At 49.1% G+C, this 21,242-nt stretch overlaps 1 protein-coding gene across 3 annotated transcripts; it reads left to right on the forward strand.

Moving 5' to 3' along the window:
* Positions 1-1,325: 1,325 nt before the first annotated feature.
* Positions 1,326-21,183, forward strand: ART1 (ADP-ribosyltransferase 1). 3 transcript variants are annotated; one of them, XM_050939970.1, is made up of 6 exons: positions 1,357-1,444; positions 3,681-3,745; positions 12,518-12,595; positions 13,088-13,844; positions 15,002-15,040; positions 15,141-21,183. In XM_050939970.1, the coding sequence occupies exons 3-6, from the start codon at positions 12,518-12,520 to the stop codon at positions 15,233-15,235; spliced, it is 969 nt and encodes a 322-aa protein (XP_050795927.1). In that variant the 5' UTR covers positions 1,357-1,444; positions 3,681-3,745; the 3' UTR covers positions 15,236-21,183. The 3 variants fall into 3 exon arrangements, with proteins under 3 accessions (XP_050795755.1, XP_050795838.1, XP_050795927.1); XM_050939798.1 differs by lacking the exon at positions 3,681-3,745 and having other exon boundaries at positions 1,326-1,444; XM_050939881.1 differs by lacking the exon at positions 3,681-3,745 and having other exon boundaries at positions 1,326-1,444; positions 13,088-13,833.
* The last annotated feature ends 59 nt before the right edge of the window (positions 21,184-21,242 follow it).

Raw genomic sequence — 21,242 nt, forward strand, 5'->3', positions numbered from 1 at the left:
GAAACTGGCTGAGGAGCTCTGTGAACTACTAATGTGGCACCTTCTGGCCTTGGAATCTGTAAGTCCCCTTGTTCATCCTCTTCCTTCCTAGGTTGCTGGGAGAACAGGATGGCCTGCATTAGCCTCAGCATACAGATAACACTAGCAGCTCTACATTAAGACAATGACTATAATCAAATCTCATGCTTCAGGGCTTCAGCCAACAACCTGCAGGGTCAGGAAGGAATTCCATCTTCCTCCTCCTCCTCACCTCCCTTGTCCAATGTACCAGATGTATTCTGGGCTGGATGTGTTTCACTTTCCTCTGAAGCTTCAGGGATTGGCCACAGCTGGAGCAGGGATACTGGACAGGGCAGACCAGTGCCCTAGGATGATATAGAGAATATTCTTTCTTAAATGCCAATCTGGCTTGTGTTCAAGGTCTAACTGGTCACCAGATTTGGAATCAGAAAGGAATTTTCCACCAGGTCAGATTGGCGGGGACCTGGGCTGCTTGTCACCTGCTGGGATTATCTGGGCATCTCTCATCTGACTGGCAGTGGTGGTCCCTCAGTACCTCCTGTTTGCTCCCTGCAGCTACAACAGTTTAGTCTCCGAAGGACTGAAATGCTTTAGTTTAACCCATGTTGGGGTTACTGGGTGTGGGTCTGTGACCAGTGCTTGGCAGCAGGTCAGACTGGTGGGGCTAATGGTCTGAACTCTCTGCCCCTGCCACTAGGGATGTTCTTGGGCAAGGCCCACAATGTTTTCCAGCTGTATAATGGGGATAACGTTTCCACGGCCTAGTTAGATAATGAGCGCGGTGGGCCAGTGACTGTGGCTTACTGCATGCACCAGATACGGCTTCTGGCACAACAGGGCCCTGATCTCAACTGAGGGCCTTCGAGTGCTACTGTAATATACATAATATACATGGCTGCTGTGACAGGGGATGTGACTGGCGTGTGGGATCCCTATTAGCATTAACACCAAGTCAGGAGACATCGTTGGTTCGAAAAGCAGCCAGTTTGCGTTGGGAGGGATAATTGCTCTCTTCCCCAGCAAAAGGCAGGGCTGCCTCGCCTAATTTCATGGAGATGACTGTGACTGCTGCTCATCTGCTGGCTAAACCATGCAGCTGGGGATCCTTAAGAGAGAGCACATTCGGTTTGTGCAAGGGCATTGCCTGGCAGTATTATCCCATCCCAGTTAGAGACGCAATATGTCAACAAACCTTATTCGTGAAGCCCATGCAGGGATATAAATAGCCTAGCAGAAGGGGTGGATCAACTCCAGACCTGGGCTAATGCAGTTGGCAATTGCCATAAAAAGAAAAACCAGCTGCTTCTCAGCTGTCATGTCCACAAGGCCCCAGAGCGAAGAGCAGCCGCTACTCCACAGGAGCTGGGGGAAGCAGAGACGCCCCAATTATTCCCCGCCTGCTTCTGGGGCAAGGAGAACCCAGGTAAAAGTTCTCACTTCTTCCAACTCAGCCTGCCAGACCAGAAATCTTGTCAATTTCAGCTCCAGCAGAGGGCAGCGCCCTGCCAAAAGTGAACTTTTTAACAGCCGGGGAGGGACAGTATTAAATGAGGGCTTTAATTTTATGACTCCACTTGTTCAAGAAACTGTTATAAGTATTTCCTGGGCCAGCTAAGACAGAAATTAACCTGTCGGTTGTTCCGACTGTTCTGTACCTGCCATGGTGTTATTTAGGGTTGAAAGGGAAAGTGACATGATAAGGGTTTTAATCTCTATGGAGAGGCCTTTGGAGCACTCTGCTGCTGCATCTCTCTCTTTCCGCAAGTGGAATATTTGTATTCCAACTTGCTGACTGTTTGTGTGCCACACAAATATCGCGGTTGCACAGGGCCCACGCACTTCGCAGCCCAATGAAGTACAGTCGTGCACTAGCTGAGGAAACGTGTCTGTCTTGCATGAAGGTGTTTAATGCAGATGGACGTCGATTTGATCAGCTTCTCGGAGAACGCCCAAACACACTTGTAAAACTGGAGTTTTCTAAACAAAGGGTCTGTACAATAGAATGTGCACAGGAGACACAAAGGCATGGGAGTTTTCCTATACGCACTGTAGATGTAGCTATGCTGACCCCGGGTATTAGAGAGACACACTGAGTGAGGTCATATCTTTTATTGGACCAACTTCTGTTGATGAGACAAGCTTTCCAGCTACACAGATCTTCAGGGCTGGGAAGGGTCCTCAGCGTGTCACAGCATAATGCCAGGTAGAAAGGTTGCAGTAGTTAGCACATAGTGGAAGGGCCCATTCAAGGTAGAGTGGCCCATTAACACCTCTGCAGTCACAGTACAAAGAGGGGGTGAGCGGGTTACAGATCCTTGTAATAAGCCATAAATCCAGCATCTTTGCTCAGGCCATGAGTTTTAGGCCATGGCTACACTGGCGCTTTACAGCGCTGCAACTTTCGCGCTCAGGGGTGTGAAAAAACACACCCCGAGCACTGCAAGATAAAGCGCTGCAAAGCGCCAGTGTAATCAGGGCCGCAGCACTGGGAGTGCGGCTCCCAGTGCTGCAAGCTACACCCGTAAGGGATGTGGTTTACGTGCAGCGCTGGCAGAGCTCTCTCCCACTGGCGCTCTGACCACACTCACACTTCAAAGCGCTGCAGCGGCAGCGCTTTGAAATGTCAAGTGTAGCCATACCCTTAGTGTCTAGCAGAGTAATGAATTCAAGCTCCCAGGTTTGTCTTTTGAAAGTGTTGTGCAGGTTTCCTTTGAGGATAAGGACTGAAAGGACAGCTAGAGAGTGATAGAATCCCAGAATCGTAGGACTGGAAGGGACCTCGAGAGATCATCTAGTCCAGTCCCCTGCACTCAAGGCAGGACCAAGTATTATCTAGACCATCCCTGACAGGCGTTTGTCCAACCTGCTCTTAAAAATCCCCAATGATGGAGATTTCACAACCTCCCTAGGCAATTTATTCCAGTGCTTAACCGCCCTGACAGTTAGGAAGTTTTTCCTAATGTTCAATCTAAACCTCCCTTGCTGCAGTTTAAGCCCACTGCTTCTTGTCCTAGTCTCAGCTATTAACAAGAACAATTTTTCCTCCCTCCTCCTTGTAACAACCTTTTATGTACTTAAAAACTGTTATCATGTCCCCTCTCAGTCTTCCCTTCTCCAGACAGAACAAACCCAATGTTTTCAATCTTCCCTCCTAGGTGACGTTTTCTAGACCTTGAATCATTTTTGTTGCTCTTCTCTGACCTTTGTGAAGAGTGTTTGCCCACAGGTGATAGATCGGGTGGTTTTGTCTTTTATCCTTTTCCTGCGTGAGTTCACCTGAGAGCATAGGGACCGAGGACTGAGCAGAGACAGTGCGTTTATGGTTTATTACAATTTGTAACCCACTAACCCACCCCCGACCCCAGCCCCTCAACCCCTCTTTGTTGTCCTGTGACTGCAGGGGCATTAACAGGCCACTTCATCTTGAATGGGCCCTTACAACATGCATTAACTCTTTATGCTAAACAAGCCCTTCCACCTTGCGTTCAGCGGTGATGCTGGGAGTTCCTTTCCCAGACCTGCGGAAGAGCTCTGTGGAGCTCCAAAGCTGGTCTCTCTCCCTAGCAGAAGCTGGTCCAATAACAGATATTCCCTCCCTCGCCTTGTCTCTGGGAGTTTTCCTGGAATGAAGCAGCGGTTGTTTGTTTTCTTGTCCTCAGGGGATGCCTACACTGTGATCCCAGGGAGCGACTGCAGCTCGTGTGGTCGCACCTGAGCAGGGGTGGTGAGTTATATGGGCCATTGGAACCTTCGTCAATGTTTGGTGCCGGCTCTCTCCCCGGGCCCTGCCTGCCTTCCCTGGGCCCCGGAGCGTCCCTGTCTCAAGCGGGCGGCTGCCCCCAAAACTCCAGGCTGAGCTCCGCTTTGCTGGCTCCTGGCGCCAACTGCAGGGTCCTAGTGCCCCCCAAACGCTAATGCCAGGGCAGGCTGAACCTGACCCTGCCCTTTGGCCTCAGACTCTTCCCTTTTCCGATGGGACCCTCCAGCAGCACAGGGCCCCCCCCCGCCCCACCCTGGGCAAGGGGCAGCCCCACCCCTCACCCCCAGCAAGGGGCAGCAGCAGGGATAGAGGCACACATGTGATGGCAGCCTCCACTCCGACACCCACCGCAGGGAAAGTGAGGGGGCTTCCTGAACCTGAGGGGGCCCTAGGAGCACGTGCAGTGACAGTGGTGCACGGTGAGTGTGGTGCAGGGGGGGAAGAGGTGGATCCCTGCCCCAGAGCTCGTTGCTGCTGGTGGGGAGATGTAGGGGTGTGCCAAGTCACCGGTGTGGTGCCTCCTGCTGGTCATCCAAGGAATTAGCTCACCAGCCTCAGAAGCGCCCTTTGCAGGCCGATGTCTCAGCTTGCCACTGGTTCCGGTGTCCCTCCTGGACCTCGGTGCCCCTTCTCTCGGGGTTCTGACCCCTGCAGTACCCCGCAGTCTCACTGGGTCTCCCCTCCCTGGGGAACCCCCAGCCCCCTAACCCCACCTCTCCTCAGTCCTTGGCTACTGCCAGTTCCTGTCTAGCCGCCACTCACTGGGACGGACTGCAGTGTAATTGCCACTCATCATCAGCAAGGAGGGTTTGGACCTGCTGCCTTTGCCTACCCTGGGCTGCCCTCTGCAACCACAGTACCTTTTCCAGCCTTTAGCAAGGCTGCAGTCTGGGGGGTTTCAAGGCCGGAGCTCCCCAGCTCCTCTGGCCTTCCCCCAGCCCTGCTCCAGTCCAGGAGCCCTGCTCAGCTCCCAGCAGCCAAGCCCAGACCTCTCAACTCTAGAGAGAGACTCTCTGAGCTCCAGCCTAGCAGCCCCTTTATAGGGCCAGCTGTGGCCTGATTGGGGCATGGCCTCAGCTGAGGCTGCATCCCCAATCAGCCTAGGTTTTTCTCTCAGCCCCAGCTCTCCCCAAGGCTGCTTTTACCCTTCATGGCAGGAGCGGGGTGACCACATCTCTACAGGAGAGGGCTGGGGAGCGTCCTTCTCTCTGTCCCCAGCCCCGGGGCAGCCTGCCTGCTGCACCCCAAAGTTTGAACTCCTCATCCTCAGCCCCACCCCAGAGCCAGCACCCCCAACCAGAGCCCTCACCCACTCCCCCGACCCCAACCCTATGCCCCAGCCCTGAGTCCATCCAACACCCCAAACCGCTCATCCCCAGCCAGAGCCCTCATCCCCCTGCACCCTAACCCTCTTCTCCAGACCTGAGCCCCCTCCTGCATCGTGAACCACTCATCCACGACCCACCCAACAGCCCTCACCCCACACCCCAACCCTCTGCCTGAGCCCCTCCCACATCCCAAACCCACTCATCACAAGCCCCACCCCAGAATCCTCGCATTTTTACATTATTTAAAAAATATATATTGGCTTACAAGGCAGGAGTGGGGGAGTGGGACTTGGACCTGTTCTGAACACCACCAAAAATTATACAAACCTGCTGCCCTGGCACCTGAGCCAGTTTGAATCTAGCCAACTCAGAGCAGAGAAGCGGCGGCAGCATGGGCTGGCCAGGCGAGGAATTACCCAGGGTTGCAGGTGGGTTTGTACAGCCTGTGCTCACCCCCCTGGTACCCAGAGCAGACGCATCTTAGGCATTGAGCAGCATCACTGCTGCAGCCAGCTGAGTTATGCTGGAGCGAACGATGCTCTGTGCTTGTCAACAGGGCCGGCTTTAGGAAGTGTGGGGCCCAATTCGAACAGTTTCGACCAGGCCCCGGCAGGGATGACTTTAAAAAAAACAAAAAACAAAAAACATAAAAAACACGTAGGGCTTGTACTCACCGGGCAGTGCTCTGAGTCTTTGGTGGCACTTTGGTGGCAGGTCCTTCACTCACTCCAGGTCTTCGGTGGCACTGAAGGCCCTGCTGCCGAAGTGCCGCCAAAGACCCGGGCGCAGCCGAGTGAGTAAAAATTAAAAAGGTGCCCCTAGCCAGGGAAGAGATTCTCACTGGGCATGGGGCACTCTTAGGCATGGGGCCTGATTAGAGGGAATTGGTGGAATAGACCTAAAGCCAGCCATGCTTGTCAAGGGGGTACAGCCGAGCATCTGACCCTCACAGAAGCCCCTTGAGCTGGGGTAGTGTTGTTCTCCCTCCACGTTACCGATCAGGAAACAGAGGCACAGGGAGCGAGTTATCCAAGGCTACAGAGAAGAGTTTGGCAAAGCTGGGAGGAGAAGCCGAGCCTCCTCGCCGGCAGCCCCATGCCTGACCCACCAGCCTGCCCCACACCCCACCCAGCCCCTCTAAGCACTGCGCTGCCATCTGTGAACACACCGGCCGTTCCGCGGGGGTGGAGTGAGTAACTATCTGCACTGAAGCGTTAAAGACAAAGAGAGACCCAGCAGGAAAACACTTGGCAATCAGGTAAATTGCTGAAACTGAGAACCATCCACAGCCAGGAGAAGGGGCTCAGACTCCTCAGGGTAGGGGCTGGGGGCTCAGTGCCAAGCCCCAAACTTTACCTGTAACATGTGGTACACCTTACGGCCTTTGCTATGGACACATGGCGCTGGGCAGTGCGCTTGCCAGCTGGCATAGACATACCTGCGCTAGCTCTGGTTCAGCCAGCCTCTAAAAATAGCAGCAGGTTTTCAGCAACTCAGACTAACCAGCCCAAGTACAATCCCACCTGACCCCAGGGTATGTATTCGGGCAGCCAGCCCTAGCTGGTGCCCTTGCCAGCACAGGCACATAGGTATGTCCAAGGTGTACCCAGGTACATCTACGCCGGCTGGGACTCACCTCCCAGCTTGAACGTACCCTGTGTGAGGCTTCGTTCCTTAACATTTCCCTTTGTGGCTGCCCCCTGGGTGATGTAGCCCTTCTCCTGGGTGCAGTCGGCAGCAACCAGGGCCGGGTTCAGTGTCTAGGGGGTTCCTCTTCACAATAAGAAGCACAACCAGCTCAAGCCCTGCTAAGGAATCTGGGAAAATGAAATACAACCGTGGCCACCTCCAAGAGGCAAGACTTCTCCTCTCGTGAGTCAGCATGTAACCCACACACCTCCTGGGTGCAGTGCTCTGTCCCATCTAGGGCACTGAGACCACTTAGAGGGAGTTACATGAGTCTGCTCAACAGCCTTAGCTAACAGCCAGTTGGCTTTTAGCTTATGCTGTAGAGGCTCAAACACTAAGCTCCAGAGGCCCCAGGTTCGATCCTGCCCACTGACAACCCGGGGTCTGTCGGTGTTACTACTGGAAAGAGCTTTTATTAACAGGACAAGGGAACCAAGCGTTAATTTGGGACAATGCCACACACATATTCCATGTGATCATAAGTAAACACCCACTCCACAGCACGCTGGACGGGGTCCTGTGCCTCGGTTTCCCACTCTTGTGGTGGGAAAGTCCGGCGAATGAATGTCCCTCGAACACATCACTCCCCTCTCCCTCCGCTGCACCCCCGCCACAGCTGGTTGCCCTGCATGAAGACCCAGAGGTGTGTTCACATAGATCCGTCTCCTGCCCCTGAAAAGGGGATATAGAGCAAAGCCATTCCTGCTCTCACCTCCTCTGCAACTGACTTGGGGCTGCTGCTCTTACCTCTGCTGCTGCTTGCTGCCTTTTCAGCGATGCCGCATTCCACGGCTTCTCCACCCAGCCCAGCACTTCAGGATTTCACTGAGCAGTGGGGAACGTCTGTGTTACTGCCTATTAGTTATCTCTCACTCCAGCACCATCCCTGTACCAGGTGGACAGGCTCGACCCCTAGATCTGCCCATCAGTGACATCAGCTCCAGGAATCACTAAAGCAGTGGTCCCCAACTTGGTGCCCATGGGGGCCATGGCGCCCACCGGGGCATTTATGTGCACCCGCCTAGTGCCCAGCAGGGAAGAGAAGCTGCAGCCCCAAGCCTGCCGGTGACAGAGAACTCCAGGGCTGCAGGCTGTGGGCACCGGTGTTCTCGGTCCCTGGCAGGCACAGGGCTGCGGCTTCTCTCTGGCTTCTCCTGGGCTGCAGACTGCGGGCGCCGGTGTTCTCTGGCCCTGGCAGGCACAGGGCTGCGGCTTCTCTCTGGCTTCTCCTGGGCTGCAGACTGCGGGCACCGGTGTTCTCTGGCCCTGGCAGGTGCAGGGCTTAAGCTGGAGAGAAGCTGCAGCCCCATGCACGCTGGGGACAGAGAACTCCTGGGCTGCAGGCTGCGGGTGCCAGTGTTCTCTGCCCTTCCAGCTTCTCTCCAGCTTCTCTCTGCACTGCCCAGAACTGGCATCAAAAAACCAAAAAAATAAAGACAAAAAAACAAAAACAAAAAAACCCACTCTGACTCTGCAGAATGGACGGAATGCCGCCCTGTAACATGTGCTGCCCCAGGCACGTGCTTGTTACACTAGTGCCTGGAGTTGACCCTGTATGTGAGTAATTGCTGGCACCTGCCACACTCTTCTGAAAACATGAATGTGCTACTGGCCACAAAAAGGTTGGGGGCTACTGCACTAAAGAGTAATAAGGACCCTCCATTGAGTCTAGTCAGCTCTGCCTTTATGTCATAAATATAAAGGGAAGGGTAACAACCTTATGTATGCAGTAATATAAAATCCCTCTTGGCCAGGGTACAGAATCACTTACCTGTAAGGGGTAATCAGTTCAATTAACCTAGGTGGCACCTGACCAGAAGGACCAATGGGGAAAGAAGATCCTGAGGGGGGCTTTGTTTGCTCTCTTGTGTGTGTGTTCTCTCTTGAGACAGAGAGAAGACCAGAGCAGGAAAAAACATCTCCTTAAAAAATCCTGAATAATACATATAAAATTACAGAAATCATAAGTAATAGCAAGGAAATGCTTTAGATTATCTTTTGTTTTAGCTTGTGAATTTTCCCTATGCCAAGAGGGAGGTTTATTCCTGTTTTATAACTTTAAAGTTGAGCCTAGAGGGGGATCCTCTGTTTTATATCTTTTTATTACCCTGTAAAATTACCTTCCATCCTGATTTTACAGAGGTGCTTCTCTCTCTTTTTTTTTTATAATAAAGTTCTTCTTTTAAGAACCTGATTGGTTTTCAGTGTCCTAAAAACCCCAGGGTCTGGCCTGTGCTCAGCTTGGTTACCTATTTGGTTGATATATTATTCTCAAGCCTCCCCAGGAAAGGGAGTGAAGGGGCTTGGGGGGATATTTTGAGGAAACAGGAATTCCAAGTGGTTTTTTTCCTGAATCTTTGTCTAACTCACTTGGTGGTGGAAGCAATACCATCCAAAGACAAGGAGGAATTTGTTCCCTGGGGGAAGTTTTTAACTTAGGCTGCTAGGAATAATCTTAGGGGTTCTTTCATGCAGGTCCTCACATCTGTACTCCAGAGTCCACTTCAAATGCTGGTGAGGAAAGAATCACAGGGTATCTGAGACTCTGCAGACAGCTTCCACTCTGTCAGATAGGAACACCTGTCCCTGCCCCTTTCCTACCCTCAATGGGATTTCGCACCCCTACCCCTGGCTCAACAACTGAGGTTCAGTTTAGAGTTACCTTTCAAGCAGGGCAGGCTAAGCACAGTTCAGCTGCCTTTTACTCATACAGTAAGGACAACAACATCTCATCACCCCTGCCTACACATAATCCCAGCTATACATACAAAGTGATGGGGTCTAAATTAGCTGTTACCACTCAAGAAAGATCTTGGAGTCATTGTGGATAGTTCTCTGAAAACATCCACCCAATGTGCAGTGGCAGTCAAAAAAGCGAACAGAATGTTGGGAACCATTAGGAAAGAGACAGATAATACGATAGAACATATCATGTTGCCTCTATATAAATCCATGGTACGCCCACATCTTGAATACTGCATGCAGATGTGGTTGCCTCATCTCAAAAAAGATATATTAGAATTGGAAAAAGTACAGAAAGGGGCAACAAAAATGATTAGAGCCAGGGAACAGCTTCCATATGAGGAGAGATTAAAAAGACTGGGACTGTTCAGATTGGCAAAGAGATGACTAAGGGGCGATATAATAGAGGTCTATAAAATCATGACTGGGGGAGAGAAAGTAAATAAGGAAGTGTTATTTACTCCTTCTCATAACACAAGAACTAGAGGTCACCAAATGAAATTAACAGGCAGCAGATTTAAAACAAACATAAGGAAGTGTTTCTTCACATATCAAGTATTTCTTCACACACAGGGGATTGGTCCTGCTTTGAGCACTGGGTTGGACTAGATGACCTCCTGAGATCCCTTACAACCCCAATATTCTATGATTCTATGAACGCACAGTAAACCTGTGGAACTCCTTGCCAGGGTCTGTTGTGAAGTGCAAAACTATAACAGGGTTCAAAAAAGAATTAGATAAGTTCCTGGAGGATGGGTCCATCTATGCCTATTAGTCAGGATGGGCAGGGATGCAAAACCATGCTCTGAAATGTCCCTAGCCTCTGAGTGCCAGAAGCTGGGAGTGGACAATGGGATGGAGCACTCAATAATTGCCCTGTTCTTTTCATTCGTTCTGAAGCACCTGGCACCGACCACTGTTGAAAAACAGGACCCTGGGCTAGATGGACCATTGGTCTGACCCAGTGTGGCCATTTTAAAGATCTTATTCAAAGCGAATTGTAATCCAGAACCAACCAAAACAGATCACTTTGACAAAGCAGGTTGCCTGCTGAACACCTAGGAAGAATGGGCGTGTCTATGCAAATATGGTCTGCTCCTGAAGACTTTTCCCCCAGTGCATCACTGTATCACAGAAACATAGAACCACCGGGTCAGAAGGGACTGCCAGAGTCATCTAGTCTAACCCCTTTGAATGGGGATAAAGACAAACAGAAGCACAGATGTCAGGGGAGAGCTCATTCAGACCTGCTGATTTTAGGAAAAATTGTCAGAGGAGCTACGTGCAAGAGTTGGTGGCTGCACACTGAGGCCACCAAAAGTGTTGTGATGGCTGTGGCTCTAAATGGCCTAAATTGTGGTCTAGGGGAATAGCCGTGTTGCTTCCTGTGTTGCTTAAAGTGGCTCAGCTATCTCTGAGTATTTCTGCTGCCACGTGAGGCCCCAGTGAAAGGTACTGTTCCCTCTCTTGGTTCCAGATTTGCTTCTCTTGATTGGTTGGAATGATTGGAGACAGAGAGATAGTAAAAGAACAGACTGTTGTGGGACCAAAGGCATCCCTGGTCCCAGACTCTTGGCTTCAGGGCTGTTTCCGCAGCAATGAATTCTGAGCAGGCTCCTACTGGAAGATGACAGCTAGGATTGGGAAGATCTGTGATCACCTGCAATCTCAGCCTCACACATCCTGTGGGATCTTCTCACTGAGTCTCTCTGAGTCACAGTTTCCCATCTGTAAAATATAGATAATTCCACTTTTCTGGCCTTGTGTCTTGAGATTGGAAGTTCCCCAAGGCGGGATCTCTCTCTTGCTTTGTGTGTATGTACAGCACCTAGCACACAGAAGCTGCAGTCTTGCATGGGGCCCTCACAGTGAAAAACAAGATTGCTCTAGTATCCCTGTAGAAAGGGCCAGAAATCTTTAGGGTACAGGGGAAAACAATGGCCTGGACAGGTGTGCCTCCACCTCCCCACCACTTCCCACTATCTCCCAGGTGTTTTGTGGCTCTGTAATAACCTTAGTCCCAGATTTGGACCTTAGCGTCCAAAATATGGGGGTTAGCATGAAAACCTCCAAGCTTAGTTACCAGCTTGGACCTGGTACCTGCTGCCACCACCCAAAAAATTAGAGTGTTTTGGGGCACTCTGGTCCCTCTGAAAAACCTTCCCTGGGGACCCCAAGACCCAAATCCCTTGAGTCTCACAACAAAGGGAAATAATCCTTTTTCCCTTCCCCCCTCCAGGTGCTCCTGGAGAGATACACAGACACAAGCTCTGTGAATCCAAACAGAGTGACTCCCCCTTTCCGTTCCCGGTCCTGGAACAAAAGGACTTTCCTATTCCCCCAGAGGGAATGCAAAATCAGGCTAGCCACTTCAACACACACAGATCTCCCCTGATTTCTTCCTCCCACCAATTCCCTGGTGAGTACAGACTCAATTTCCCTGCAGTAAAGAAAAACTCCAACAGGTCTTAAAAGAAAGCTTTATATAAAAAAAGAAAGAAAAAATACAAATAGTCTCTCTGTATTAAGATGACACAATACAGGGCAATTTCTTAAAAGAATATTGAATAAACAGCCTTATTCAAAAAGAATACAAATCAAAGCACTCCAGCACTTATATTCATGCAAATACCAAAGAAAAGAAACCATATAACTTACTATCTGATTTCTTTGTCCTTACACTTAGAAACAGAAGACTAGAAAGTAGAACTACTTCTCCAAAGCTCAGAGAAAGCAGGCAGCCAGAAAACAAAGACCTTAGACACTCAATTCCCTCCACCCAAAGTTGAAAAAATCCGGTTTCCTGATTGGTCCTCTGGTCAGGTGCTTCAGGTGAAAGAGACATTAACCCTTAGCTATCTGTTTATGACAGGCTCTTCCTCTGTCTCTTGCACAGACTGCAGCTTGGTATGAATAAGTTGCTTACTGATTCGCTGCGGTCTGTACTGGCTGCGGACTGAGTGTATTTTTTTCCCAGATGTGGATGGCGAAGATGGAGCGTCTCAGACTAGTTTTGGTCCTGCTGCTGGCTGGGATCTTTGTGGAAAGCCCTCAGGTACGTCCTAGGTGGCTCTGTTAAAAACACGCAGCAGTTAAACAGTTAACAATGTTGTGATCATTAGGGTTCAGCATTAACACTCCATTGAGATGAGCAGGGTGTAGAGCTAATTCTATGGGCTAGATCCCCTGCTGCCATAAGTCAGCCTAACTCCATTGACTTCTGTGGTTCATTGACACCTGCTGAGGATCTGACCCTTTATCCTTGCACATCCCAGGCAGCAGAGAAGAGCTGTATCCCCATTATACAGACAGAGACCTGAGGCCCAGACAGACCAAGGGAGTTGACCAAGGCTCCCATGGGGATTCTGTGGCAGAGTAGGTAGCATCCCAGGCTACCACTCTAACCACTGGACCACCCTTCCCTCATGCTCCCTTCCCCCAACACTTTACATGTGTCATTTGGCTATTGCTGTCCCTGTAGCCTGGCTAAGATCTGCTCCACCATCTGTTGCCTGCGCCTGCCACCTTGTTCTCCTGCTGCACTCAGGTCCAGTGTTTCTCCCTCTGCAAGAGAGACCTCTTCTCCGTCAGAGAGTCACCGCTGGACATGGCCCTCAGCTCCTTCGATGACCAGTACAAGGACTGCGTCAGCATGATGGAGGCCGAGCTGGGGGAGCTGAACCTCACCGAGTTGGCCAACAACAGGAACTACGCCGAGACCTGGCTGGAGGCAGCCTCCAGCTGGAAAGAGATGAAGGACAAGAGCTACATGCCACGGAACTTCAAGCCCGAGTACGCCATCGCCATCTTGGCCTACACCAGCCAGGGCCCCCTGTACAAGCAGCCCCTTCACCAGGAGTTCAACGCAGCTGTGAGAGAGGCAGGCCGCACCCGGGACTTTTACCTCAACAACTTCAACTTCAAGACCCTGCACTTCCTCCTGACCAGAGCCCTTCAAGTCCTAAAGGCCTCCGAGCCCACCAAGTGCCACCAGGTGTACCGCGGAGTCCGGGGCATCCGCTTCAAAGCCGAGAGTCGCAAGCCCGTCCGGTTCGGCCACTTCACGTCCACGTCCCTGAAGAACGAGAGTGCCCTGCATTTTGGGCAGGACACATTCTTCTCCATAAAGACCTGCCATGGGGTCAACATCAAGAACTTCTCCTTCTTCCCTGGCGAGGATGAAGTGCTGATCCCCCCCTTCGAGAAATTCAAGGTCACCAACTTCACCAGGGCTCAGGACAGAACCTTCATCCAGCTCCTGTCCCTGGACAGCTACAGCAACTACAACTGCGAGTATGTGAAAGGTAATGTCCACCCATGGGGTTAGCGGCCTTCTGCTCCCTGTGGCCTCTCAGGGATCCTGGTCTGAGCTTCCCACCGGCCTGGAGGGCATTAAGAACTGGGGGGATGGTTTGGCCGAATTATACGCTCCAAACTCACTCTGCTGTCAGAGCTGTTTGGAGCTGGGGTTTCAGTCTGTGGAAGGAGAGTCAGAGATAAGGGTCTGCGGATGGAAACAGGGCCAGATCTGGTGTGAACTGGCTCCAAGGCGACACCAGCTGAGCCGCAGGCCCAGGCCAGCTCCGGTTCTGTGTTTGCAGTTGGGCCTCAAGTGGGACCAGGATGAAGCTGATGCCATTTTGCTTAGCGCCTGTTGGGAGGGAGTGAGGCCAGCTGCCTCTGAGATAAGCTGGCTATGGGTGGTCAGTCCAATGTGAGATGATGGTCCTATCCCAGAGCCTCCAGACAGTCATGTAGGCAAGGCACTGAACTAGGACTCCAAAGGCTTGAGCTCATTTCCCTATACCACTGTGGACACCCTGTACAACCTTGGGCGAGTGAGTTCATGTCTCTGAGCAACTCCCCGCCTGTAACAGGGGGATACGAGCAATTCCTTTCTCCCTCTCCTAGGCTATTGAAAGGCTGAGTTCTTTGGGCCAGGGACGGCGTCTGAGCCCTACTCAGCACAATGGGGCCCTGATCTTGGTTGGGGGCTTTTAGGTTCTACTGCAATACAAATAATAGCATGCCCAATGGACGAGAAATTCACTGACCTCCATGGCCTGGTGGGTCCTGAGCTTGTACCTCCAGCAGAGCTCCAGGGGAATGATGTAGTTATGGCCCAGAGCAAGGGATGGAAATGCTTTCTTCTTCCACGTGACCCTCCCTGCATTGTCCCTCTGTGCCACCCCCAGTGAGGTCTGAAAAGAGGCAGCTTAGCATGGGAGAATTCAATCCAAACAGTTCCCCTAGGGGAAGGAGCCCTGCTGCCCAGCAGATTGGCCCTTTCCTTTCCCAACCAGCCCAGTTCTTCTGGGGTCATCCGTATGTCAGCATGGTGGCACCATACCCATAACCCCATGAGGTCCCTATCTCAGAGCCACTTGGCCTGATATAGAGAAGGAGGTGAAAGTAACATGCTGGGTTGGTTTTGTTTTAATGTTGTTGGTTTCTTTGGCAGAGAAAAGATGCAAGACCCGGAGATGCGTTTTCAGCTCCGGTAAGAACATTAATGACAATCTGATGCTTCTCGGGGGCAGCACAGATCTTACTTTTCCCCCACTGTAATTCTTTCTTATTCTCTTTCTTGGCATCTTCAGGAATGAGCAGTTTCTCCTTCGGCGTACAGTGCCTGTACCTCCTCGGTGGAGTTCTTCTGGTGTCAAGTGCTTTGGGAACACCTGACTTCCTTTGACGTCCTACTCAGCATGCTCGCTTTCTCCCTGAGCTATCATTAAAGCTGTAAAAATTGCTTTGAGGAAAAAGGACACGGAGAAGAAAGAAACTCTGGAGCCCATCTGCTGGTGTCTCAGGCCAGAAGAGACCATTGTGATCATCTGCCCTGACCTCCTGCTTCGTGCAGGCCCTGGAACTGCCTGGGATTAATTTCTGTTTGAACTAGAGCAGATCTTTGAGAAAAAAATCCCATCTTGATTGAAACGTGGCAAGTGATGGAGACACACCCTGATCCTTGCTAAATTGTTCCAATGGTCAGTTACTCTCAGCGTTAAAAATTTCTATTTAGTCTCTAGTCCCAATTTAACCTTCAACGAATCTTGTCTGACCTTTGCCTGCTAACTTTAAGAGCCCTCTTATCAAGTTCCCGTTCCCTATTATAAGTGCCGATAGAAGGCAATCACGTCACTCCATAACCTTCTCCTTGTTAAGAAACTGAGCTCATGGAGTTCCTGGGTCAGCCTTGCGCTGGTCCCCAGAGAAAGTTCTATCTCCTGCACAATGAGCTTTACCCCTGCTGCCAAGAGTCCCATTGTGCCAGGGAAATGCAGTTGCTGGAACTTTAGGGTCTGAGAGTCCCCAGCCACTGAATATCTTGCAGCTGAGGTCCAAGACCTTGAACTTGACTTGATGTTCTCTGGAAAGCCAGTGTGGCGCGCGGAGGACAGGTCTGATGCACTCGCAGTAGCCTGTGTTGCTGAGGAGACTCTCTGCAGCCTTCGGTAGCAGTTGGAGTTTTGTAAGCAGTGAAGGCGTCATGCTCAGGTATACTGCATTGCTACAGTCCAGACAGGAGTGATTAAGGCCTATATAATTGTGGCCAGGTCATCATCCACCAGGATGAGAGGTAGTCTCCTAGTCAACCGGAGATGGTAGAAAGCATTAGTCACAGACGCTGCTATGAGAGAGCTCAGTATCAGCAAGGCATTCAAGAGGCCTCCTAGACTAAGGACTGAATTGCCCTATTGTGGGTGTGAACCTTCAGTCAAAGGAGGCTGCACCATGAACGCCGACGCTTCAAAATGCTTTGCTGTGCCCACCAGCATCACCTCTGTCTTGCTTGGGTTCAGCTTCAGCCAGCTGTTCCATCCAAGTACTGAGCCATCTTGGTGATAGTGATGTGGTCATACGGGAAGGAGAGGAGGAGCTTGGTATTGCTGTCATTTGAGTCCATATTGTACGTTCAGTTCGCATAGAGGCTGCATGGAGACGTTGAAAAGTCCCCGAGAGAGAACTGATCTTGTGGGACTCATCCAGGGAGGGATCCAGTGCTGGAGGTACAGTTTCTCATCACCACTAATTGGGTGTGTCCCTCCAAGAAGGATTCAGACCATTTTAGTGCATCCCTCTGGACTCTTGCTGCCTCTTAGGTGAGACAGAAGTATCTCATTGCCAACAGTGTCAAATAATGCCAAGAGGTCCAGGAGACTGCACATAGATGTCTGCCCTCCATCCATTGACAAGAGGATATCGTCCATCCCACTTAGCAGCAGGGGGAGTGAATAGCAGTTGATAGAAATGGTAAGTTATAAAGTATAGAAAATGGATAAGGGAAGCAAAAGACACCAGCGATAAATCCATGGCTAGCAGGGCTAAGGGAAATAAGATGATTTTTAAGTATATTAGAAACAAAGGAAGTCCTAAGATTGGTATAGGCCTTTACTAGTTGGAGATTGTAACACTTTTAATAATGATGCAGAAGGGCCAAAATGTTCAATAAACCTTTCTGTGCTGTATTTGCAAAGAAGCAGGATGATGCACTCATGAACATGAACTTCTTTCCAGTTCACTGGTAGCTATGGAGGATGGTAACCAATACTTACTAGGGATCAATATTTTTTAATCAGCAGCCCCAGATATCTCACACCCAAAGAGTCCTAAAAGAGTTGGCTGAGGAGATTTCTGCCCTGCCGATGTTAATTTTTAATAAACATTAGAACCCCAGGGATATCCCAGAAGACTGATAGAGTGCTAAGGTTATGTCAGTATTCAAAAAGAGATGGATTGGATATGAAATACCTGTTAGCTTGTCATCAGTCCTGGGTGCAATAATGAAAAAGTGGACAGGGGATTTAGTCAATAAAGAATTAGAGGGTGTGGCTACAATTCATGCCGTTTTAAGCAATAAAAAATTTGGTTGATAAAGAGAACTGGAGAGATGAAGTAGATTTAGACCATTGCAAGTTGTTTGACCTAGTACCACATGACATTCAGATTAATAAACTAGTGCTAGACAGTATCAGTAGAGCACTCATCAAATGGAGTGAGAACTGGCTAACTGATAGATCTCAGATAGGAGATGTCCAAGGGGAATCATCATCCAATGGGTTTTTTCTGACTGGTTCACAAAGGTCCTTAAGCACCTAACTCCCACTGATTTGGGCCTCTAGGGGTCTGGCTGATGGGCTGGAGAGAGGGGCCTTTTTCCATGTTGGACTGTCAGCTTTGAGCCCTTTCCCAGAACGAGGTGTGTAGGACCAGTCAGTGCTTTCTCATGAGAGACATAAGAACATACATAAAAATGGCCTTGCTGGGTCAGAGCAAAGGTCAAGCTAACCCATTATCCTGTCTCCTGACAGTGGCCAATGCCAGGTGTCCCTGAGGGAATTAATAGAACAGGTCATCATGAAGTGATCCACCCCTGTTGCCCATTCACAGTTTCTGGCAAACAGGCTACAGACACCAGCCCTGCCCATCTGGCTAATAGCCATTGATGGATCTATCCACGATGAATGTAACTAGTTCTTTTTTTAACCCTGTTATAGTCTTGGCCTTCACAACATCCTCTGGCAAAGAGTTCCATAGGTTGACTGTGAGTTGTGTGAAAAAACACTTCCTTTAGTTTCTTTTAAACCTTCTGCCTATTAATTTCATTCGGTGACCCCTAGTTCTTGTGTTATGTGAAATAGTAAATAACACTTCTTTATTTACTTTCTCCACACCAGTCATGATTTTATACACCTCTATCATGTCCCCCGCTTAGTCATTTTTTTTCCAAGCCAAAAAATCCCAATCTTATTAATCTTTCTTCATGTGGAAGCTGTTCCATAACCCTAATCATTTTTGTTGCCCTTTTCAGAACCTTTTCCAATTCTAATATATCTTTTTTGAGATGGGCAACAACATCTTCATGTAGCATTCAAGATGTGGGCGTACCATGGAGTTATATAGAGGCAATATGATATTTTCTGTCTTATTATTTATCCCTTTCTTATTGATTCCCAACGTTCTGTTTGCTTTTTTGACTGCCACTGCACATTGAGTGGGTGTTTTCAGAGAACTATCCACAATGACTCCAAGGTCTCTTTCTTAAGTGGCAACAGCTAATTTAGACCCCATCATTTTCTATGTATAGTTGGGATTATATTTTCCAATGTACATTACTTTGCATTTATCAACATTCAATTTCATCTGCCATTTTGTTGCCCAGTCATTTAGTTTTGTGAGATCCCCCTTTGTAGCTCTTTGCTTTCTGCTTTGGACTTAACTATCTTGAGTAGTTTTGTATAATCTGCAAATTTTGCCCACTTACTGTTTACCCCTTTCTCCAGATCATTTATGAATATGTTGAACAGCATTGGTACCAGTACAGACCCCTGGGAGACACCACTATTTACCTCTCTACAGTCTGAAAACTGACCATTTATTCCTACCTTTTGTTTCCTGTCTTTTAACCAGTTAAGAGCCTTTAGTGAGTGACCTTGTCAAAGGCTTTCTGAAAATCTAAGTACACTATATCCACTGGATCCCCTTGGTCCACATGCTTGTTGACCCCTCAAAGAATTCTGGTAGATTGGTGAGGTGCAATTGCCTTTTACATAAACCATATTGACTCTTTCCCAACAAATTATGTTAATCTCTGTATCTGATAATTCTGTAATTTACTATAGTTTCAACCAGTTTGCCTAGTAATGAAGTCAGGCTTACTGGCCTGTAATTGCCAGGATCATCTCTGGAGCCCTTTTTAAAAAATTGTTGTCACATTAGCTATCCTCCAATCATCTGGTACAGAGGCCGATTTGAAGGACAGGTTACAAACCACAGTTAGTACTTTTGCAATTTAACATTTGAGTTCCTTCAGAACTCTTGGGTGAATCCCATCTGGTCCCGGTGACTTATTACTGTTTAATTTATCAATTTTAGTTCCAAAAACTCCTCTATTGACACCTCCATCTGGGACAGTTCCTCGGATTTGTCACCTAAAAAGAATGGCTCAGGTTTGGGAATCTCCCTCACAGCCTCAGCCATGAAGTCAGACACAGAGAATTAATTTAGTTTCTCTGCAATGGCCTTATCATCCTTGAGTGCTCCTGTCGCACCTCAATCATCCAGTGGCCCAATGGGTTATTTAGTAGGCTTCCTGCTTCTGATGTACCTAAACATTTTTTGCTATTACTTTTGGAGTCTTTGGCTAACTGTTCCTCAAATTCTTTTTTTGGCCTCTCTAATTGTATTTTTACACTTCATTTGTCAGTGTTTATGCTCCTTTCTATTTCCCTCAACAGGATTTAACTTCCACTTTTTAAAGGATGCCTTTTTATCTCTCACTACTTCTTTTACTTGGTTGTTTAGCCACAGTGGCACTTTTTTGGTTCTCTTGTTATGTTTTTTTAATTTGGGGAATACATTTAAGTTGAGCCTCCATTATGGTGTCTTTAAAAAGTTTCCATGCAACTTGCAAGGACTTCACTGTGGATGGCTGTGTCAGTGCAGAACCTGCCAGAGGTTTGTGGCTTGACTCAGCATCACAGTGTGAGGAACACCCCAGGTTGGTGAGACAGAGGACTCAGTGGTCCCACAGTCCGCGTTGCACCCTGGGGACCTCATCCCAGGAGTTCTGTCCTTGGGCTAGTCCCAGAAAACACAGGGACTCTCAAAAGACCCCCTGGCTGGGCAGGTTGTTCAAAGCCACGGGGGCTGGCTGGCGACGCTTGGAGGAAACAGCCAAGTTCACAGACATCCACCTCTCACTTTTAAAGACCCCTTTCCTCCTTTCTTTGTACAAAGAGCAGGATCCCTGCAGCAAAACAGGTTTTTATCTGCTCTTCCCGGCCTCGAGTGGCTCTAGTGTCCCAGCTGCTTACTCTGTTAAAACCTGGGCAATGCCCCTTCCTTTGGTGGCTAGCAGCTGTAGCTCTGTCATGGGGCGAGAACATGGTATGATGCTGTCTGATTGAATATGACCATTTTTATCATTGTTTATACAAAATTGCAACAACTCTTGTACAAAGTATGTCATGCCAATGGGGAAGTTACAATTTGCTAAGTATGATTATCCTGTTGATGTGCATGTATCATCTTTGTATCTGAAGTTATGATTATTGTCCATGGACTTGTATCTTACCCAAGTGGTGTATGCTCGGGTAACACTCCTCAGTTAGAATTTGCATTAAGACCAGACAGCTATGAGTTGATGGCCCTTCCAGGACACTTAGCTCTCGCAATGGGCCAGAGAAGAAACACGCCTCAGGAAGAATATGGGCAATGGCTTCATTTGTGAGTCATCAAAGCATGTGAGGACGTGACATGCTCATGTGACCCAGGACTCCAACTTGGGCCAGTAACTTTCCACAGACAGATGCTGTGAGCTTTGTTTGGGACAGTAAAATTCCATGCACAGGGCAGAGGATATAAAAGGACCCCCGAGACAGTTCCATCTTGTCTTCATTTCCTGCTTCATTTCTCTGGACTGGATTTCTAACAAGGAAGGTCTGAACAACAAAGAATGACTTCCAACCTGTCTGGATGATTCCAGAGAGACATTTGCAAGCTAGCAGTTTATTCCCTCGCTGCTGTGATCCTGCTCTCTGAACACTGAAAAACTACTTGTATGTAGCTGATCTATTAACCATTTATGTCTTTTCTCTTTTTCTTTTATTATTAAACCTTTGGTTTTTAATTGCTAAAGGATTGGGAGCAGCGTGATCATTGGGTAAGATCTGATTTATAGATAGGTCTGGCTATGT

This window comes from Gopherus flavomarginatus, chromosome 1 (assembly GCF_025201925.1).
Source record: "Gopherus flavomarginatus isolate rGopFla2 chromosome 1, rGopFla2.mat.asm, whole genome shotgun sequence".
Lineage (NCBI taxonomy): Eukaryota > Metazoa > Chordata > Testudines > Testudinidae > Gopherus > Gopherus flavomarginatus.

Bases quoted from the DNA above. Each gene is read 5' to 3' on its own strand.
- ART1 (XM_050939798.1), top strand. From the start codon at position 1,337: ATGTCCACAAGGCCCCAGAGCGAAGAGCAGCCGCTACTCCACAGGAGC. The intron at 13,845-15,001 runs GTAATGTCCACC...TTTCTTTGGCAG, and splicing joins CAACTGCGAGTATGTGAAAG to AGAAAAGATGCAAGACCCGG. The intron at 15,041-15,140 runs GTAAGAACATTA...TGGCATCTTCAG, and splicing joins GAGATGCGTTTTCAGCTCCG to GAATGAGCAGTTTCTCCTTC.